Below are 18,926 nucleotides of genomic sequence, written 5' to 3' on the forward strand. Positions count from 1 at the left end.
CGGTGGTGGAAGGACATGCGCCAAACTGCTATCCGCTTCGGGCCCATCCGCCACTGCATTTACCCAGTGTGCCGTTAGGGAGATATAACGCCCCTGACCGTGCTTACTGGTCCACACATCGGTAGTTAGGTGGACCTTGCCATAGATGGCGTTGCGCAGTGCACACCTGATTTTTTCCCCCACTTGGTTGTGCAGGGAAGGGATGGCTTGCCTGGAAAAGTAGTGGCGGCTGGGCACGACGTACTGTGGGACAGCCACCGACATAAGGCTTTTAAAACTGTGCGTCTCCACCAGACGGAATGACAGCATTTCAAAGGCGAAGAATTTTGAAATGCTGGCATCCTCAGGGCCAGGGATCGCGGGTGGGTAGGGGGGTACTTCCTCTTCCTCTGAAGTGTTTGGGAGATGGAAAGCTGAACGCTTCCACAGGACATTGTGGAGATGGTTGGTGACCCAGGTGGTGGTGTTGCTGACAGATCGTCTGTTTGCGGGGTGGCAGGTGCCGGTATCACTACAGAGGTGGATGAAGAGGGCGAGACTGCAGCAGAAGAGGAAGCAGGAGGAGCCAGAGACCTTTCTTGGTTTTGAAGGTGTCTACTCCACTGCAGCTCGTGCTTTGCACTTAGATGCCTGATCATGCAGGTTGTGCTCAGGTTGAGAAGGTTTATGCCTCGCTTCAGGCTCTGATTGCACAGCGTGCAAACCACTCGTGTCCTGTCATCAGCACATTGTCTGAAGAATTTCCATGCTAGAGAACTCCTTTGAGCTGGCTTTGGTGCGCTCGGTCCCTTGCTGCGTTGGGCAGTAGCAGGCGTAGTGTCTAGGGCATGGCTGCTCCGCTTCTGCACCCTGCTCCCTCTTCTGCTGTGCTGGTGGCTCTGTGCGACCACCGCCTCTTCCTCCAAACTACTCAGGTCACCTGCATGACCTTCATTCCATGTGGGGTCGAGGATCTCATCGTCCTCCACATCATCTTCCACCCAGTCTTCACCCCTGCCCTCCTTGTCGGTTTCCACAATTCTGCATGCCACAGCAGTTGGCACCTGTGTTTCGTCATCATCGGAGACGTGCTGCGATGGTCCTTCCGTGTACTCATCTTGAGAAATAAGTGGTTGGGCATCGCTGAACTCAATCTCTTCCACTTCTGGGGCAGGGCTAGGTGGATGGCCCTGGGAAACCCTGCTGACAGAGTCATCAAAAAGAAGAAGAGACTGCTGCATGACTTGGGGCTCAGATTGCTTGCCTGATTTGCAAGGGGGTGAGGTGAAAGACAGTTTGACATTGGCTGCAGGTGCCAACTCTGACCTTTCTGCAGTAGACTGGGTGGGAAACAATGTGAAGGAACTGGAGGCACTGTCAGCAACCCAATCTACTATCGCCTGTACTTGTTCTTGCCTCAACACTTGTAGAGGCGCATGATGCCCTACCAAATACTGCTGCAGGTTCTGTCGCCTACTCACACTTGAGGAAGGTGTTTCACTTGTGCGTGTAGCTGGCACAGATCGACCACGTCCTCTCCTTGCAACAGGAGCTCTACCAGCAGCACCACGACCCAGGCCACGGCCCCTATTTGACGTTCTCAAATTTCTGTAATTTATGATCTTGCCCTAGAAAGGTGTTTATTGAATAGCGGAACAAAACAACAACAGTATCGCACGGGTGTATCTCACAGTCAAATATGCAAACTATGCCGCAATTTAATTTTTTTCACCCCAAAAGGGTGTATATTGAATAGCGGAATAGAAAAAAGTATATAAAACGGTGTATCTCACACGTACAAACACAGACTAGGCCCCGATTACAATTTTTTGTACCCTAAAGGGAGGATGAGGATGAGGAAGAGGAGTAGGAGTTCGGAACAGGAGGCAAACTGAAGCACCCTGCAATCCTCGGCGGTGGAAGATGCGCCCAAAAAATTTGAAAGGTGTATCTCACACGCACCGATACAGACTATGCCGCAATTTAATTTTTTTACCCCAAAAGTGTCTATATTGAATAGCGGAATAGAAAAAAGTATATAAAACGGTGTATCTCACACGTACAAACACAGACTAGGCCCCGATTACAATTTTTTTGTACCCTAAAGGCAGGATGAGGATGAGAAAGAGGAGTAGGAGGAGTTGGGAACAGGAGGCAAACTGAAGCGCCCTGCAATCCTCGGCGGTGGAAGATGCACCCAAAATTTTTTTAAGGTGTATCTCACACGTACCGATACAGACTATGCCGCAATTTATTTATTTTTTACCCCAAAAGGGTGTATATTGAATAGCGGAATAGAAAAAAGTACATAAAACGGTGTATCTCACACGTACAAACACAGACTAGGCCCCGATTACAATTTTTTGTACCCTAAAGGCAGGATGAGGATGAGGAAGAGGAGTAGGAGGAGTTCGGAAAAGGAGGCAAACTGAAGCGCCCTGCAATCCTCAGCGGTGGAAGATGCGCCCAAAAAATTTGAAAGGTGTATCTCACACGTACCGATAGAGACTATGCCGCAATTTAATTTTTTTCACCCCAAAAGGGTGTATATTGAATAGCGGAATAGAAAAATGTATATAAAATTGGTGATTTTTCAATAGCACATGTGAACACAGCAGTGTCTTATGTTTTATGTCACGGTCAGCAGCAGGCTATGAAGGGAAAAAAAAGAAATTTCCCTTTAAATTTTAAATTTTTAAATAGCAGATTAGAACAGCACTCTGTAGTAAAATATAGCTGAACGCTGCACACAACAGACTGATAAAAATATATTTTTTTCTCCCTCCTCCTCCTCAGTGGGCTCAAGTGAGGGCAAAAAGATTGTTCACTGCACCACCCCCCACACAGCAAAATCGATGTAGATCGCTAACGGACGATTGTTCTGTCCTGTGTCTCCTAATCTCTCCCTGCCTACTCTCTCCAGCCTGTCCCTAAAATGCTCTTATATCTTTCCCTGCCTACACTCCGACCTGTCCCTGCATTCTTTTCGAGCACAATGTTGTTTTTCCCTGTCTGTCCCTAATCAGCAGCAGCCAGCACCATTGTGTTTGCTCTCTCCCTATATTAGAGCAGACTGACGCACAGCGCGCTGTGTCTCTAGCTTATAAAGACCTGGGTCACATGCTTCAGCTGGCCAATCACAGCCATGCCATTAGTAGCCATGGCTGTGATGGCTTCTATGGCACACCAGTTAAACGCTTGTTGATTGGCTGTTGAAAGCCCGCCATTAAAAGCGCACCATTACATACAAAACAGGAAATAAAAATACCAAACACGGATTTTAAACCAGAACATACAGTAAAGTTTTCGGCTCCGTGTCCGGGTAACAAAAATCCAATTATCTGGTACGGACCCGAATAATACAGTCCGTGTTCGCTCAACACTAATTAAAAGTGCTTTTGTCACTGTTTGTAGTATTGCTGCAGCAACGCTCAGTCACCACACCTGTCACAATGCTGCACAGTGCACAATAATACTACTAATCCACTATAATATGCTTTCTACAAAGTATATAATACCGTGGATTACCCCCCCCCCCCCTATATATAGTGCACTGCACAGCAATACCAAAAAAATTGCAGCCCTTTAGCCCTTTAAATGACTTTTGTGGACATTAACAGAGTGATTTGCGTCACTGCTGCCGATCTCTAACTGCCCCTAAAGCACAGACTGGATACCTGTCCCTAACCTGAAAAGAGACCGGGCCTAAACCGAAATACCAGCCTTGAAAAGAACTTTTGTGGATCTTAACAGAGCTATTTGTGTCTGGCAATCTCTCCCTCATGAACACAGCAGACCTCTCCCTACGCTGACAAAAAGCAGAATGTGAAATGGCCGACAGCTCAGGTCTATTTATAGGGTAGGGGTCATGTCCATGTGCTGAAATGTTTCAATTGGCTGTCCCGTTCCACCTGATGGCTGTGTCATGGGTCAAAGTTCTCCCCAATGTAAACTAAAATGGCCGCCGCGAACATTGGCAAAAGTCCGCCTTTTTATGAATTTGCGAACAAGCAAAATTCGCCGAAAACCGACCGCCGAGCGAACCTCAAGGCCATATCTAGTCAGATGTATCTTGGCACCAACACTGTGTGCCAGAGATACATTCACTTGCCACCGAACATGGCCATATAGCTCTGGGATGCCCTTCTGCGAGAAATATTTCCTTCCTCGGACCTTCCATTGTGGGGTTCCAATGGCTACAAATTTTCTTAAAGGCCTCCGAGTCCACCAGTTTATATGGCAGTAGGTGGCAAGCTATCAGTTCTGACAAGCCAGCGGTCAACCGTTGGGCAAAAGGGTTATCCAGCATCATCTTTTTTCTACGCTCCAATATTTGGGCCTTTTTCCAAAAAAACAGGAGTACGGCATGATGGAGGGTGGAGTGGAGGACAATTGTGAGGAGAGAGGTGAAGGAGAAGAGGCTGGACGGTGAGAGCCTGGAGTGTGGCTTTGTGGGTTCTGACAGCATTGCTCCCACTGGGCTCTGTGATGGGAGTCCAGGTGCCTTCTTAAGGCGGTCGTCCCTAGGTGAGTGTTGGGCTTACCGCGACTTATACGTTGACTGCAAAGGCTGCAGATGGCAACACTATTGTCAGCAGCAGACACGTTAAAAAAAGCTCACACTGTGGAGCCATGTGCCGGCGTCCTGGGAGCGCCAGATGTGACCGTACATGGTTGATGGCTCGCTCCTGATACATTAGCAGTCTGCTTTGTCCCTCCTGTGCAATGTAAGTTCGGCCTGCTTCTCCTCCCTCTCTGCTGGTCCATCTCTCCCTCTGAACTCCCCTCCTCTTCCTCTCTTGTTGGCACCCACGTGACGTCCATAGACACGTCATCATCGACGTCACCTTCCCCACCACTAACATTTGAGATCGCGCAGTAGGCAGCAACAGCAGGGACCAACCTCCTTGGGCTGATCTGGGTACTGTCGTCAGGCTGCTGAGTGGCAGCTGTTGCTACCTCCTCTTCCTGATCCGATGCCAAGAATGGCTGCCCATCGGAAATGTCTTGTGATGGAAAATAATTCCAGTGACTCAAGTGGAGGGTATATGGTGGTGATGGTGGTGGTGTCTTTGGGGGTGCAGACAGCAGAGAGCGAAGAGGCTGCAGATAGAGAGGATGAGGAGGGTGCAGAAGAGGAAGGCTGAGTGAGCCACTCAACCAAGTCTGCTGCCTCCTTTGATATAATCAAACGCACCTTTTGCAACTTTCCACTTTGGCTCAGGCCTGGTGCTCCTGATCTACCCCGTTTACCCATGAGGAAGGGCCCGCCTCTTCCTCTGCCTGTCATTTTTTAAATGACCCTGTGACAAAAGTATCCAGAGAAGTGCAGTATATGTGGAAGAAGATATATAACACTCCGCTTCAATCTGTTGTTTTGGAGGGCCACTGGTCTATCACACCAGTTATAAAATAAATTGGCCAGTAATTGGCCAGTAACGCAGCGAAAGAGGCAAAATTTCTGCAGTACCCAAATACACTATTATGAAAGTATATTGATTTATAACACCCCGCTTCAATCTGTCGTTTGGGGGGGGGGGGGGCACCAGTTATAATACTTTTTTTCCTGTAACGTTTGTCACTGTGTGTAGCAGAGGGAATGCAGCAAAACAGAAAAAAAAATTCTGCAGTACCCAAATACACTATTATGAAAGTATATATAACACCCCACTTCAATCTGTAATTTTTGGGGGGGCGACAGGTATATCACACCAGTTATAATACTTTTTTCTAATTGTGTTTGTCACTTTTTGTAGTTGTAGTATCACTGCAGAACCGCTCACTACACCAGTCACAATGCTGCACACACAATGCAAATCCACTATAATATGCTTTCTATATTAGAAAGTATATTATAAGTGTATTACACCCCTATATACTGCACACCAAAGAATAGTACACCTATACCAGTCCTTAAAATGACTTTTGTGGACCTATTAGCTAGCGATTTGTGTCACTAACAGTCTGTCCCTGCTCCACACAGCAACCTCTCCCTACACTGACAAAAGACAGAATGTAAAATGGCAGCCAGCTCAGGTTTATTTATAAGGTAGTAGGTATAAGGGTATGTCCATGTGCTGAAATGTCTCAATTGGCTGTCCTGTTCCACCTGATGCATGTGTCATGGGTCAAAGTTCTTCACAATGTAAAAGAATATGCCAAATGTCCGCATGCTCGCTGAACTGCTGGGTGAACTACAAGGCCATCTCTACCCACTAATACCAATGATGGGACACTATTCCTCCTACTTATACCAATGATGGGGCACTATTCCTCCCAGTAATACCTATGAGGGAGCACTATTTCTTCCACTAATACCAATGATGGGGCATTAGTCTTCCCACTGATACCAATGATGGGACACTGTTCCTCCCACTAATACCAATGATGGGGCATTGGTTACATCCATTGACACTGGGCCATTTTTTACTCCCCCTGGGCAAAGTCCTATCCCCCTAAAGAATGAAGGGTAGTAAACTGGACTGTTTGGAAAGGTTGGAGACCCGTGCCTACGAGAGACATGACTGTCTTCTGTTTCGAGATTACAAGTTAATCTCACTAATTCTAAATTGAAAACTAAGACTAAAGCTGGTCTTACACCTGAAGAATTTAATTACAAAAATTGCTGTTTTAGGAACATTCGTTTGATTGTCTAAGAGTTAAAGGGTACAATTTGACAATTGTTTTCAACCAGAACTAGCAAGAAATTCGAAGGACTAGTATAGAAAATGTTTGTATAATGTTATGTGAACAAACACATTTCTAAGTTTACTTCTGGCTGCCAAAAAATATAACTATGTGCATGGACTTGTGAAAGTTAATTCAAAACTAGAAAGTTCATTCATTTCATCTATGAAATCAAGGCACTGACATGGTACACAAACAAAAAGTTATTTGAAATCATTCAAGTCCATGAAGACACTATCAAATTCTTGGATTTTTATATTTCAAGCGTCTACAGTACTAAGTGCAGCATTAGGACCAGCAAGTCCAAAAAGCATACGCGTTTTGTTCTCAACTGCAATACCCGCAGTTAGTTAGGACAAATTAGTTAGGACAACCTTTGAAATAATTTTCAGGTCTTGTGATCCACAAATAACACCAATTAATTGATAATAGGGATAGACCGATTATCAGCAAGGCCGATATATCGGTGGCCGATATGCACTTTCCCCGATATATCAGTATCTGCCCTTGAACTGGCCGATATTGCCAATATTTTTGTGATGTCATTCTGCCTTCTTAGGCCGCCTACCTCACCCTGGACAGCCTCGTCTGGAGTTGGGACTAGTCTTGCGGGAGTGTATCACAGCTATACACCCACCCACAGCAGCCCGGTGCCAGCCAGCCACCCACATCCACAGGCCCTGTACCAGCCAGCCAGCCACAGGCACTGTACCAGTGAGCCAGCCAGCCACCCACAGGCCCTGTACCAGCAAGCCAGCCACCCACAGGCCCTGTACCTGCCAGCCACAGGCACTGTACCAGCCAGCCTCCCACAGGCCCTGTACCAGCCAACCACCCACAGCACCTGTGCCAGCCACCCACCCACCACAGGGTGCCAGCCAGCCACCCACCACAGGGTGCCAGCCAGCCACCCACCCACCACAGGGTGCCAGGAAGCCAGCCACCCACAGACAGGATGCCAGCCACCCAAAGGCCCCGTATAAGCCAGCCACATGCCCTGTACCAGCCAGCCACCGACAGCCCCTGTGCCAGCCACCCACCTACCACAGGGTGCAAGACAGCCAGCCACTCACCACAGGGTGCCAGCCAGCCACCCACCACAGGTTGCCTTCCAGCCAGCCATCCACCACAGAGTGCCAGCCAGCCAGCCAGCCAGCCACCACAGGGTGCCAGCCAGACACCCACCACAGGGTGTGTTATATTCTCCGTGTTGTGAGAGACACAGGACTCTGGTCTGGAACAACGGTTGTTTATTCAGGACTCACTGTACAGCTTTAAAGTGACAGTACATGTGAAACCCTTCAGGTATAACACCTTCCATCCATACCTAAAAGAAAAACAAAAAACAACAAAACAAGAACAGGCATAAAACAGTAACTCATAATTGTCCAATACAGTCCTCCAACTCAGGAGATTTAAGAAAATGGCAGCGGATCACTTTCGGCGGGCCCGTCGAAAGTCTCGTAACCGGTCTTGCATTTGAAACCGGTCAGGAGGTCGACAGTGTCGTTGAGGACGGGCACCCAGCGACTCGGGGCCGGAGGAAGCAGGGCTGGCCGGAATGGACACCGGCGGGGCCAAGAGGGGATCCCCTAGCCCAGAGGGTGAGCAGACCTCTGGACCAGGGCTGGAGGGCTCTGTTGGAGCTAAGTTCAAAAGTTCAGAGTACTCCCAAGCCTCAGTCTCAATGCCTCCTGATCCGGTAGGAGCAGATCCTTGAGACACTGGAGGTGCAGCCGATGTCAGGGAGTCGGGCAGCTGAGAACGAGGACGCAATTGGTCCGCATGCCTTCTGCAAATGGAACCATCTTCCAGGCAGACCCTATACATTTTGGGTCCCAAAGTCTCTGCGACGATAGCAGGAAGCCAACGAGTGTTGGAAGTGCCATAAGATCGGGCCCATACCTTTTGCTGGGCTGTAAACTGGGGAATCTCGTCGTGTTCGACCCTCTTGTCTTGGGACTGCTGTACATGTTCCTGGACCATTTGAGGGTGGAGCATATCCAAAACAGTCCATGGCTGCCGACCCAAAAGAAGTTCAGCTGGAGTTTTCCCAGTGGTTGCATGTGGTGTGGTTCTGTAAGCAGAAAGGAAGGAGTCCAGCTGCTGGGGTGACAGGGACTGTTGTTTACTTGTAGCCACAGTAGCTTTGAAATAGCGTTTGAAGGTCTGTACAAACCTTTCTGCTTGACCATTTGTAGCCGGGTGGTAAGGTGCGGTCAACTTGTGTTTGATGTTGAGGGCAGTCAGGAAACCCTGAAACTCCTGGCTTGTGAAGTGTGCATAGTTGTCTGTGACAATCTCTCTGGGGTATCCAAACGTAGCAGCGAGATGTAACAGTATGGAAATTGTCGCCTTAGTCGTTGGCTGAGTAACAGGAATGACCTCAGGCCACTTTGAATGGGCATCAATAATGATCAAAAAGGTGTGTCCTCTGATCGGGCCTGCAAAGTCCAAGTGTAGGCGAAACCAGGGAACCGTGGGCCAAGTCCAGGGCTGGACGCACCCTCGAGGAGGGTCTCTTGCAGTTTGTGCACATTCAGCACACGCATTCACATATGTCGTGATATCGGAGTCGAGGTTCGGCCACCACACATAGCCTCGGGCCTTTTGTTTCATACGTGTGCCTCCAGGATGACCAGTATGTAGCAAGTCCAGAATGTGTCTCCGGAGGGTCTGTGGAACGATCACTCGGTCTCCCCATAAAACACAGTTGCCAGACACAGTTAATTCCAGACGCCTACGGAAGTAAGGTTCATAATCCTGTGTGACAGTTGCAGGCCAACCGTACCGTACCCAGGAGAGTATTGTCTTAAGGAAGGTATCCTTGGCTGTATGGGCTGCTACTTCCCCGGAAGACAGAAAGGACAGGCTGGTGTAACGACAACTCTTGACAGGTGGAGAAGAGTCTGTTAATGTCCTTGTCAGATGGGACATGGCTTCTGCATTAGCATTGGCATCATGGCTGTAATACTGGATTTTGTAGCTATATGCTCCCAAGAATAGGGCATAGCGTTGAAGACGGGCCGCAGTCGTCTGGGAGATGCCATTGTCAGGGCTAAAGATCTGAAGGAGTGGTTTATGATCAGTCAGTATGGTGAATTCCCTACCATACAGGTAAAGATGAAACTTCTTAATTGCCCATATGAGCGCCAGAGCCTCTTTGTCAATGTGAGAGTAATTGCTTTCTGCTTTTGTCAAGGACCTGGAGGCGAATGCCACTGGTTTCTCTGACCCATCTGGCAAAACGTGAGATAGTACAGCCCCTAGACCATAGGGTAAGGCATCACAAGCCAAGGTGAGAGGCCTTTGGAGGTCATAGTGCACGAGCATGCGTGACGCCAACAGCTTTCGCTTAGAAACTTCAAAAGCACGTTGGCATGCAGCCGACCAGTTCCATTTGGAGTGTTTCTGCAAAAGCTTGTTTAATGGAAACAAAGTGTGTGCTAGATCCGGCAGGAATTTGTGGTAATAGTTCAGCAAGCCCAGGTATGATCGCAGCTGCTGGACGTTGGTCGGGGCTGGAGCTTTTACTAAAGCATCAACTTTGGCTTCCGTGGTGTGTATACCATCTGCATCCACAAGGTGGCCACAAAACTCCAATTTAAAATGCCATGAATTGGCATTTCGCCAAGTTCACATTTAGACCCTGCTCTTGCAGTCTCGCCAACACAAGCTCCACGTTATGCTTGTGTTCCTGGTCCGTCAGGCCCGTGATGAGCATGTCATCTAACAGGCAATGTGTGAAAGGAATGTCCGCCAAAATCTCATCCATTTTGCGTTGCCAAATGGCTGGGGCGGAGGCTACCCCAAACACCACCCGATTGTATTCATACAGTCCCTTGTGAGTGTTGATTGTTAGAAACTTGCGGGACGAAGGGTGGACCTCAAACTGTAAATAAGCTTGCCTGAGATCAAGCTTGGTGAACTTTTGACCTCCTGCAAGGTTGAGAATTTAGTGCCATGCGGAAATCGCCACAAATGCGTAAGTCCCCATTCGCTTTCTTTACTGGTACAACTGGTGATGCCCACTCCCTGTGCTCTACCTTTGAGATGACACCTTGTTCCTCCAGCCGGCTTAGTTCAACTTCCACACCTGCTCGGAGTGCAAAAGGTACCGTCTGAGCTTTGAAGAACCTAGGCTGGGCATTGGGTTTCAGCCTGAGTCTCACACAGTCATGCTTTATTTTTCCCAAATGGTTATCAAAGACTTGTGGGAATCACTGTTTCAGGGACTTCACCCATCCCTCTTCATCCCCTGATGGGATGGTCACGGTGTTGCAGGGGTTAATGGCGATGTCTGGCATGCCAAAGTGAGCAATCCAGTCTCTCCCAAAAAGAGGGGGTCCCCCATGTTCTAGGATATACAATGGCATTCTTTTCGTCTGACCCTTGTAGGATACCTGTACTTTCACGTACCCCAGTGGGTGGAGTATCTGCTTTGAATATGTCTGCAGTTTGATTGGTGTTGGACGGACAGTTGTTCGGATCAGAAGTTTTCTCCATTGTTTCTGGGTGATAACTGAAACTGCTGCTCCTGTGTCTACATCCATCTTGAGTTTCTTTCCTTCCACGGTTACCTCTACAGTCATTGCTGAGGGTGCTGAATGCATATGATGTATGTCCAATCTGTGGAGCACTTCCTCATCCTCTGATTCAGATGATGATGTATATCTTCCCACCATATATGCCTTTGTCCTGGTGTTCAGAGGTTGTTTATTTCGCACCTTCTTACTACGGCAAACTCGTTTCAGATGGCCTGCCTTACCACAATTATGACAGAGCTGATCCTTAAACCGGCAGACTTTGTGATCATGGTCTGTATTCCCACAACGGTAGCAAGCTGACGTCCGGGTTGGTGAGGTTCTATATTTACCGTTAGCTGCAGTTTGCTTGACTGCTGTTCTGAAAACTTCCTCTTTAACCTCTCCCCTTCTACTCTGGGGGTTCAATGCCTCTGTATCTTTCACAGCCATTTCCATCACTGAAGCTATCTCAATTGCCTTTGTAAGGGTAAGGTCTTTCTCTGTTAACAGTCTCTTTTGGCTAGACTCACTATTCAGTCCCATGACAAACTTATCCCTCAGTGCAGTCGGTAAATACTCCCCAAAAGAACAGGTTGAGGCTAGTCTGCGAAGGGCGAGCACATAAGCCTTAATATCTTCACCTAACTGCTGCTGCCGCTGATAAAACCTGAATCTTTCTGCAATCTCTAGTGGTTTAGGCTGGAAGTGATTCCCTAACAGTGTCAGGAGCTCTGCCAAAGTCTTAGTTGCTGGTTTTTCAGGGAAAAGGAGATCCCTAAGAGTGTCATATGTCCTAGCACCAACCACTGTCAGAAATACTGCTACTTGCCTGTCGCCTGGGATGGCATTTGCACAGAAATATTGTTCTAGTCTTTCAATCCAGGAAATCCACGTTGTCTGTTCTCCATCAAATTCACTTAATGTCCCGATCAATGACATTTTCCTGCTGGGCTCTGTGGGTGTTTGTATTCCTGACAATCCAGAGTTTTTTTTCTTCCTTTCCTTTCTCACACGGATAGTAACCTTGTAAATCCCATCCTCGTCGCCACTGTTATATTCTCCGTGTTGTGAGAGACACAGGACTCTGGTCTGGAACAACGGTTGTTTATTCAGGACTCACTGTACAGCATTACAGGACAGCTCTGCATATCAATACATCTCTACATGTGTCTAAAGATGGCCACTCTGCCCCTTGACCCTTGTCATCACTCCTGGGTGGAGCCAGCCTTAAAGTGACAGTACATGTGAAACCCTTCAGGTATAACAGGGTGCCAGACAGCCAGCCACCCACCACATGGTGTCAGCCAGCCACCCACCACAGGGTGCCACCCAGCCACCCACCCACCAAAGGGTTCCAACCAGCCAGCCACCCATCAAAGGGTTCCAGCAAGTCAGTCATTAAGCATTAAACAAAAATAATTAACATGTTCAGTACCAGATTTTTGTCAAACATTGTCATTATTTTTCAAAACTTTAAATGTACAAAATATCGGCCCATATCGGCCGATACCGATGCGTTGTGACCAAAATATTGGTATCGGTATCGGCCCTGAAAAAAACATATCGGTCTATCCCTAATTGATAGTCAGTGGGTAAACCTCCCCTTATATTGGTGGCCAGTGAAAGAATGCTCCTTACAGTGATGGTCAGAATGGCACCATTACAGACAGAAAATATCATTGGTGTAATACAGATGGCTCTGCCAAGTGGCACTGGCCCCAGACCTATGAAGGTACCATCAAATGAAAGGTAAACCAGTTACATAGTTTGTGAGGCTGAAAAAAAGACATCAGTCCATCCAGTTCAACCCAGTTACAGCTCAAGGAACCCTTAATAGCCTCTGGAGGAACCCCAGGATTTCCCAGAACCCTAGTTGAGAATGCCTGACTTAGAGTAAACAGCTATAGTGTGTGTCATTTACCTGGGGTATAATAGTCATATACTGTAACAGAAGCTGGCTGGATAAGACCCACTTGAAAGAACAGATGGGCATAGAATTTCACACATTCTTCGTGCTTGTGGGAAATCTGAAAAGTCAGAGGAAAAATATGGAAAATTACTAAACAGGCTACTATGACACTGTTGATGTAAAAAAATAACATATAGTCGTAGGGTTACTAAAAACCAAAGTTTAAATGTTCAGGTCATACCGCTCCCGACTGGTCCCCCACTTCCGCAACGCAGACGCCGCAGATCGTCCTCCAGGAATAGCCCCGGAAGGCAGAGGGATGACCCCAGGGCCAGAGAATTGTGAGCGGTTCTTTTGCCGTTCCTTTGCCAAAACCACGCATTTCTATGTACTTCCCTACTGGACATGCTGCTGTCCTCTGACTACCCGCTGAACGTTTTCACTTTCCACCGGAACTGAACGATGTCATACCTACCTCACCCTGTTTATCTCTCTTCCCCCATCTCTTATTTTTCCAGGGCAAGAACAATGAACTGTAAGAGAGTTCCAACCTTGTTTTTATGCAAGGACAAGGAGGATTGCTAAGAGAACTTTTTTTTTTTTTTGTATTGCTCAGATACCACATGGGATGTGCTTAGTGAAGGCTTTTATTGAGCATTGGTGATGGTGGTAATGTACTCGCATTTCCATGCGGAATTTTCTGTCAGGGGCGGAGATCCGACGGTGCTAGACTCTTCCCCCCCCCCTTTTTTTTTTTTTATTTAGGCTTCTCTGCACCGCCTGACCTCTCCCTGGGCAGGAGTGAACTTAACCGTGTTCGCTGTACTTATTATCTTATTATGTTTTAGCTTGTATTGCTTGGTTATCGTTCTGGTTTACGTTGTGCATCATACCCGCTGCACTAGTTATTGAGTGATGTTTCTCCTCCTGTTTGTTCCCCGTACGGCTGACATGCCCCCATACATTATACCTAGGTATATGTAGCCGTGATTTCTATTGTATGTTAGGATGATGGACTTTCCGATGCCAACCTAGAGGTGTTTCTTTCTGTTCTACTGTTCTCTTACTTTGTTGTTTTATGTTTCATGCAGCATGACCTCCGCTCCGGCGGCCACCTGTTCTTTCTGTCTCTCCCCCCACATAGATTTCGGAACTTCTGTCTGTTCTGACTTTTGAGTAGACAGAATTCTGTTGGCATTTGATGCCATTTGTTACAGATTCTCTAAGTGGTGTTGATCCTTTACTCACACCTTCTCCCGTGGGATAGGAGCGGGGAGGGGGGTGGATCTTCTTTATTCTGGGACTTTTATCCTCTACTTCCCTGCCTCTTCCTCTTCTTCCTTCTTCTCGGTCTTTTCCCTCTTCTTTCCTTTTGCCCTCTACTAACCTTCTTTTCCCGAATTGTCCAACAGGTCTCCTGTAGCCATGGGGGATCCCCAGGAAGATTGTGCCACCCACATGTGTTCATTCAATGCCCGTGGCTTGAATGAGCCATCTAAGAGATCTCAAATCTTATATACCTTTCACAAAGCTAAACTTGGCATTATCTTTTTTCAGGAAACACACTTCCGTTCGGACCGCATCCCGACCCTCAAAAACAAATATTACTCCACCTGGTAGCATAGCAATTATTCCCAATCGAAGTCCCGCGGAGTGGCAATCACGTTCCACAAAACGCTGCGATTTGATCTTATAGATTCATGTAGTGACCCTGAGGGTAGATTTTTATTCCTCAAGATATCTATGAATGGTAAGACATACACTTTGGCCAACATGTATATCCCGAATGTGGACCAGATATCCCACACTATTCAATATCTAAACAAATTGATGGACTTTGCAGAGGGGGTGGTTATCCTGGCGGGAGATTTTAATAGCGTTCCTAACCCTTCCATAGACACCTCTAATGGTAGGAGCTCTATTTCTTACACTCAAATCAACAGACTTAAGAGATTCCTGACACAGCACAACTTAATTGATGTTTGGCGTGTACTTCACCCCTCAGACAGGGATTATTCTTTTTACTCTGCGGCCCATAACTCATACTCTCGGATCGACCTGTTCCTGATCAGTCACTTTGCCTTAATGTACCGGCCTCGGAGTAGAATAGGGAACATACTCTGGTCGGATCACGCGCCAATATACCTATCTCTCTGTTTGCCTGACTCCACTCGAGGGGAATGGAGATGGAGATTGAATGAATCCCTCATGCAGGATGATGCCTGTGCCCTAGATATACACACTGGCATTTATGATTTCATTTCCAATCACGCATCTGATACCACGGCCCCCCCGACTCAATAGGAAGCCTTAAAATGTGTTCTACGTGGCATTTTTATTAAGCATGGGTCTAGGCTCAAGCAAATCCGATTGGCTAAAATTTGTGATCTAACGCACCGCATAACAGAGCTTGTGCGCTCTCACAAGAACGTCCAATCTCCAGCCGTTCATACAGCCCTTTCCAAAACCAGGCTCGAACTATTGCAATTATTTGAGCAGAAATGGGCTTCCGTCCTTGATGGAACCCGCAGATTATTTTACACTGAAGCCAATAAACCGGGGAAACTACTGGCGAGAGCTATCCATGCTAGGAATAGTATTCCATCTATACATAAGATCAAATGCCAAAACGACCGGCTTACTTACTATCCTACAGAAATTAATGAAGCATTTCGATCGTTCTATACTGACTTGTATGACTTACCCGGACACACTGACGGTACTTCACCCCATGCCTTTCAAACTAGGATCGATGATTATATTGCGGCCACGCCCCTTCCTACTCTTCCTACCTCGACTATCACTGCATTGGACCAACCATTTTCAGAGGAGGAAATTGTAATCGCTATCGCTTCTCTCAAAAACAATAAAAGTCCGGGCCCCGACGGGTACACCGCTCGATTTTACAAATTTTTCCAAGAATCCCTTCTCCCTCTTCTCACTAAGTCCTTTAATGCTATCTCCCCTGAGACTCCATTCCCTATCCAATCCCTGGCGGCCCACATTGTGGTTTTACCTAAACCTGGGAAAGACCCCAAACTCTGCAATAGCTACCGTCCAATCTCATTGACTAATATAGATATCCATTTGTACTCTAAATTGATAGCTAATCGTCTCTCGCCTTCTATACCGAACCTGGTTCACCTTGACCAGGTGGGCTTTACCCCTGGGAGGGAGGCTAGGGATAACATCTTAAAAACTGTTACCCTTATGGAGCATGCCCAGAAGTGCCATATCCCAGCTTGTTTGGTCTCGGTCGATGCTGAAAAAGCTTTCGACCAGGTACACTGGCGTTTCATGGAAGGCTCGCTTAAGCAAATTGGCCTTGGGCCTAATATACTAGGCAAGATCCTTGCTTTATATGGCAGTCCCATTGCCCAGATCCGATCAAATGGTATTTTGTCTAGCTCGTTTCCTATTCGTAACGGCACTCGTCAAGGTTGCCCCCTCTCCCCTCTACTATATATCCTCACGATGGAACATTTGGCCATCGCCATTAGACAAAATAGGGACATCCAGGGTATATCCATTGGCCAGAATCACTTTAAGCTATCCCTTTATGCTGACGATCTTCTCCTATACGTGTCAGACCCCCTAGCTTCCTTCCCTGCCATTATTCAAGCATTTGCGGACTTTGGGGCAGTCAGTAATTTCAAGGTTAATTATGACAAAACGGAGGCCCTTAATATATCCCTTCCTAGCCACATGATCGCTCGATTAAAAACTGACTTTAAATTTAAATGGCAATCTCTGGCCATTAAGTACCTGGGTATCCACATTCCTACTGACCTGACCTCTTTGGCCAACACTAACTATAATCCTCTACTTCGGATGGTACACAATTGTCTAAAGTCTTATGACAAACCGAATATTTCCTGGTTTGGTCGAATGAACATTATTAAAATGGATATTCTACCGAAACTTTTGTACTTCTTTCAGGCCGTCCCTGCCCCTCCTCCCAGGGACTTTTTCCAATCGATCCAGGGTGCGATCCGCGCCTATATCTGGCAACACAAAAAGCCCCGCATTAAGCTATCTACATTGACACTCCCTAAGAATAGGGGGGGGTTGCCCTTCCTAACCTATCCCTCTATTTCCATGCTGCCTCGTTACTTAGGATCATTGACTGGTACCACAGCCGTTCGACCAAGCTGTGGACGATAGTGGAGAATGACTTGGTCGCTCCGGACTTGACTACCCTGCTTTGGACGGACCCTAAACTTAGACCACCGGCGGATCTCTTGCCTCTTATGACTGCTACTACACTACGGATATGGGACAGATATTTGGCCAAGGAGGTTATTTCCTCTAGAATCAGCCCTCTCACCCCCTTATTCGGGATCCCTTCTTTTCCACCCACACATACGAGTCAGAAATTTCTGGTTTGGCAAAAAACCGACTCCCCCTATTGAGCCACTCGATCTCTAACGGCAAAATAAAACTATTACCCCACCTATTACCGAATTGTCACAACCCGACTGGCGCGTGGTTGGAACATACGCAGCTCTCCTGTTTCCTTAATAAGATACCAAGGCTATCTGACCTCACTAGACCTAAAACCCCTCTTGAACTGCTTTTGACACAGGACACTAGACCTGATCATCCCCTATCTCTATTGTACCAAATTCTCCTTCAGGCCTCTCACCCAGACCCCCCTTCATATATTGCAAAATGGGAGAGAGAATTGAATGTCTCTCCTGAAGATCTAACCTGGAGTAAGACACACAACCTCTCATTTACCTTGTCAGTTTCCTCCCACGCCCAAGAACGCAATTACCGTATTGCAGCCAGATGGTATAGATGCCCCTCAATCTTACATGAGATAGACTGTAATATACCGAATGAATGTTGGCGATGCTCGCATACACCTGGCAACATGGCGCATATCTGGGGGACTTGTCCCCATATCATACCCTTTTGGGACAAAATACTGGCTCTTTATGAAAAGTTGGTTGGTGACAGATTCCCCAATGAGGTCCCCATAACAGTCTTGTCTATGCTGCCAGGATCTTATAAGCAGATTAAAAAAAGCCTTATCCACCACTTTCTCACCGCAGCGCGATCAGTGATTGCCAGGAATTGGCGTCAACCACTGGCGCCCCCTTTGGCTCAATGGGCATGTGAAGTTGACAGGATTGAACATATTGAAAGACTGATGTCTTGGGAGAAATGTAAATCAGAGTCTCACACTATCATGTGGTCAGTTTGGCTCCATTTTCGCTTTTCCAGCGAATTTGATACTTTTGTCTCTGTCTCCCCGGTCGATCCCCCATAGGCTCCCGCCCCCCTCTTTTTCCTCCTTTTTCTTTCTTTGCTCTATCTCTTTCTGTTTTTCCTTCCTACACTCCATCTGCATATTTCTGTATATGGTCTTCTTAAACCTTCCGATACCATCCCGCACGGTCACACTGAGAACTTGGAATCAGGCTCTACACTTTATTGTTTAAGCCACTATCCTGGTTATATCGTTTAAGCCTACTGTTCCTATAGCTATTCAATACCTATCTAGTATTGGTTTATCGTGTGATTCGTTGTATTGTGTGTAATGTACAATTTGTTCCTTTCTCTGTACACATATTTGTTCCAATAAAAACAGATTCAACATAAATATTCAGGTCATGTTATTCTTTTGTTTTTCACATTGTTTGCAATGGCTGTACTAAGCCATTTCCCTATGTATCTAATGTACCACCATTGGAACTTGGACTTAGTCATGTTGAATTGCTTATATGTCTACCTTTCTAAAAACCTTCAATAAAAATATTGTAACAAAAAAAGAAAAAAGAAAAAAAAAACATATAAAAAGCAATAATATAAAAAAGTGA

General features: G+C 46.8%; 1 protein-coding gene across 1 annotated transcript in view; it reads right to left on the reverse strand.

Moving 5' to 3' along the window:
- LOC309552830 (A.superbus venom factor 1-like) overlaps nucleotides 1–18,926 on the reverse strand; it is a 360,768-nt gene that overhangs the window by 37,538 nt on the left and 304,304 nt on the right. The window contains exon 28 of the mRNA XM_082253740.1: nucleotides 13,114–13,219. Within this exon, the coding sequence (XP_082109866.1) occupies nucleotides 13,114–13,219 (106 nt within the window). The remainder of the gene's footprint in view (nucleotides 1–13,113; nucleotides 13,220–18,926) is intronic.

Source organism: Pelophylax lessonae, assembly GCF_965119305.1.
Source record: "Pelophylax lessonae genome assembly, chromosome: 4".
NCBI lineage: Eukaryota > Metazoa > Chordata > Amphibia > Anura > Ranidae > Pelophylax > Pelophylax lessonae.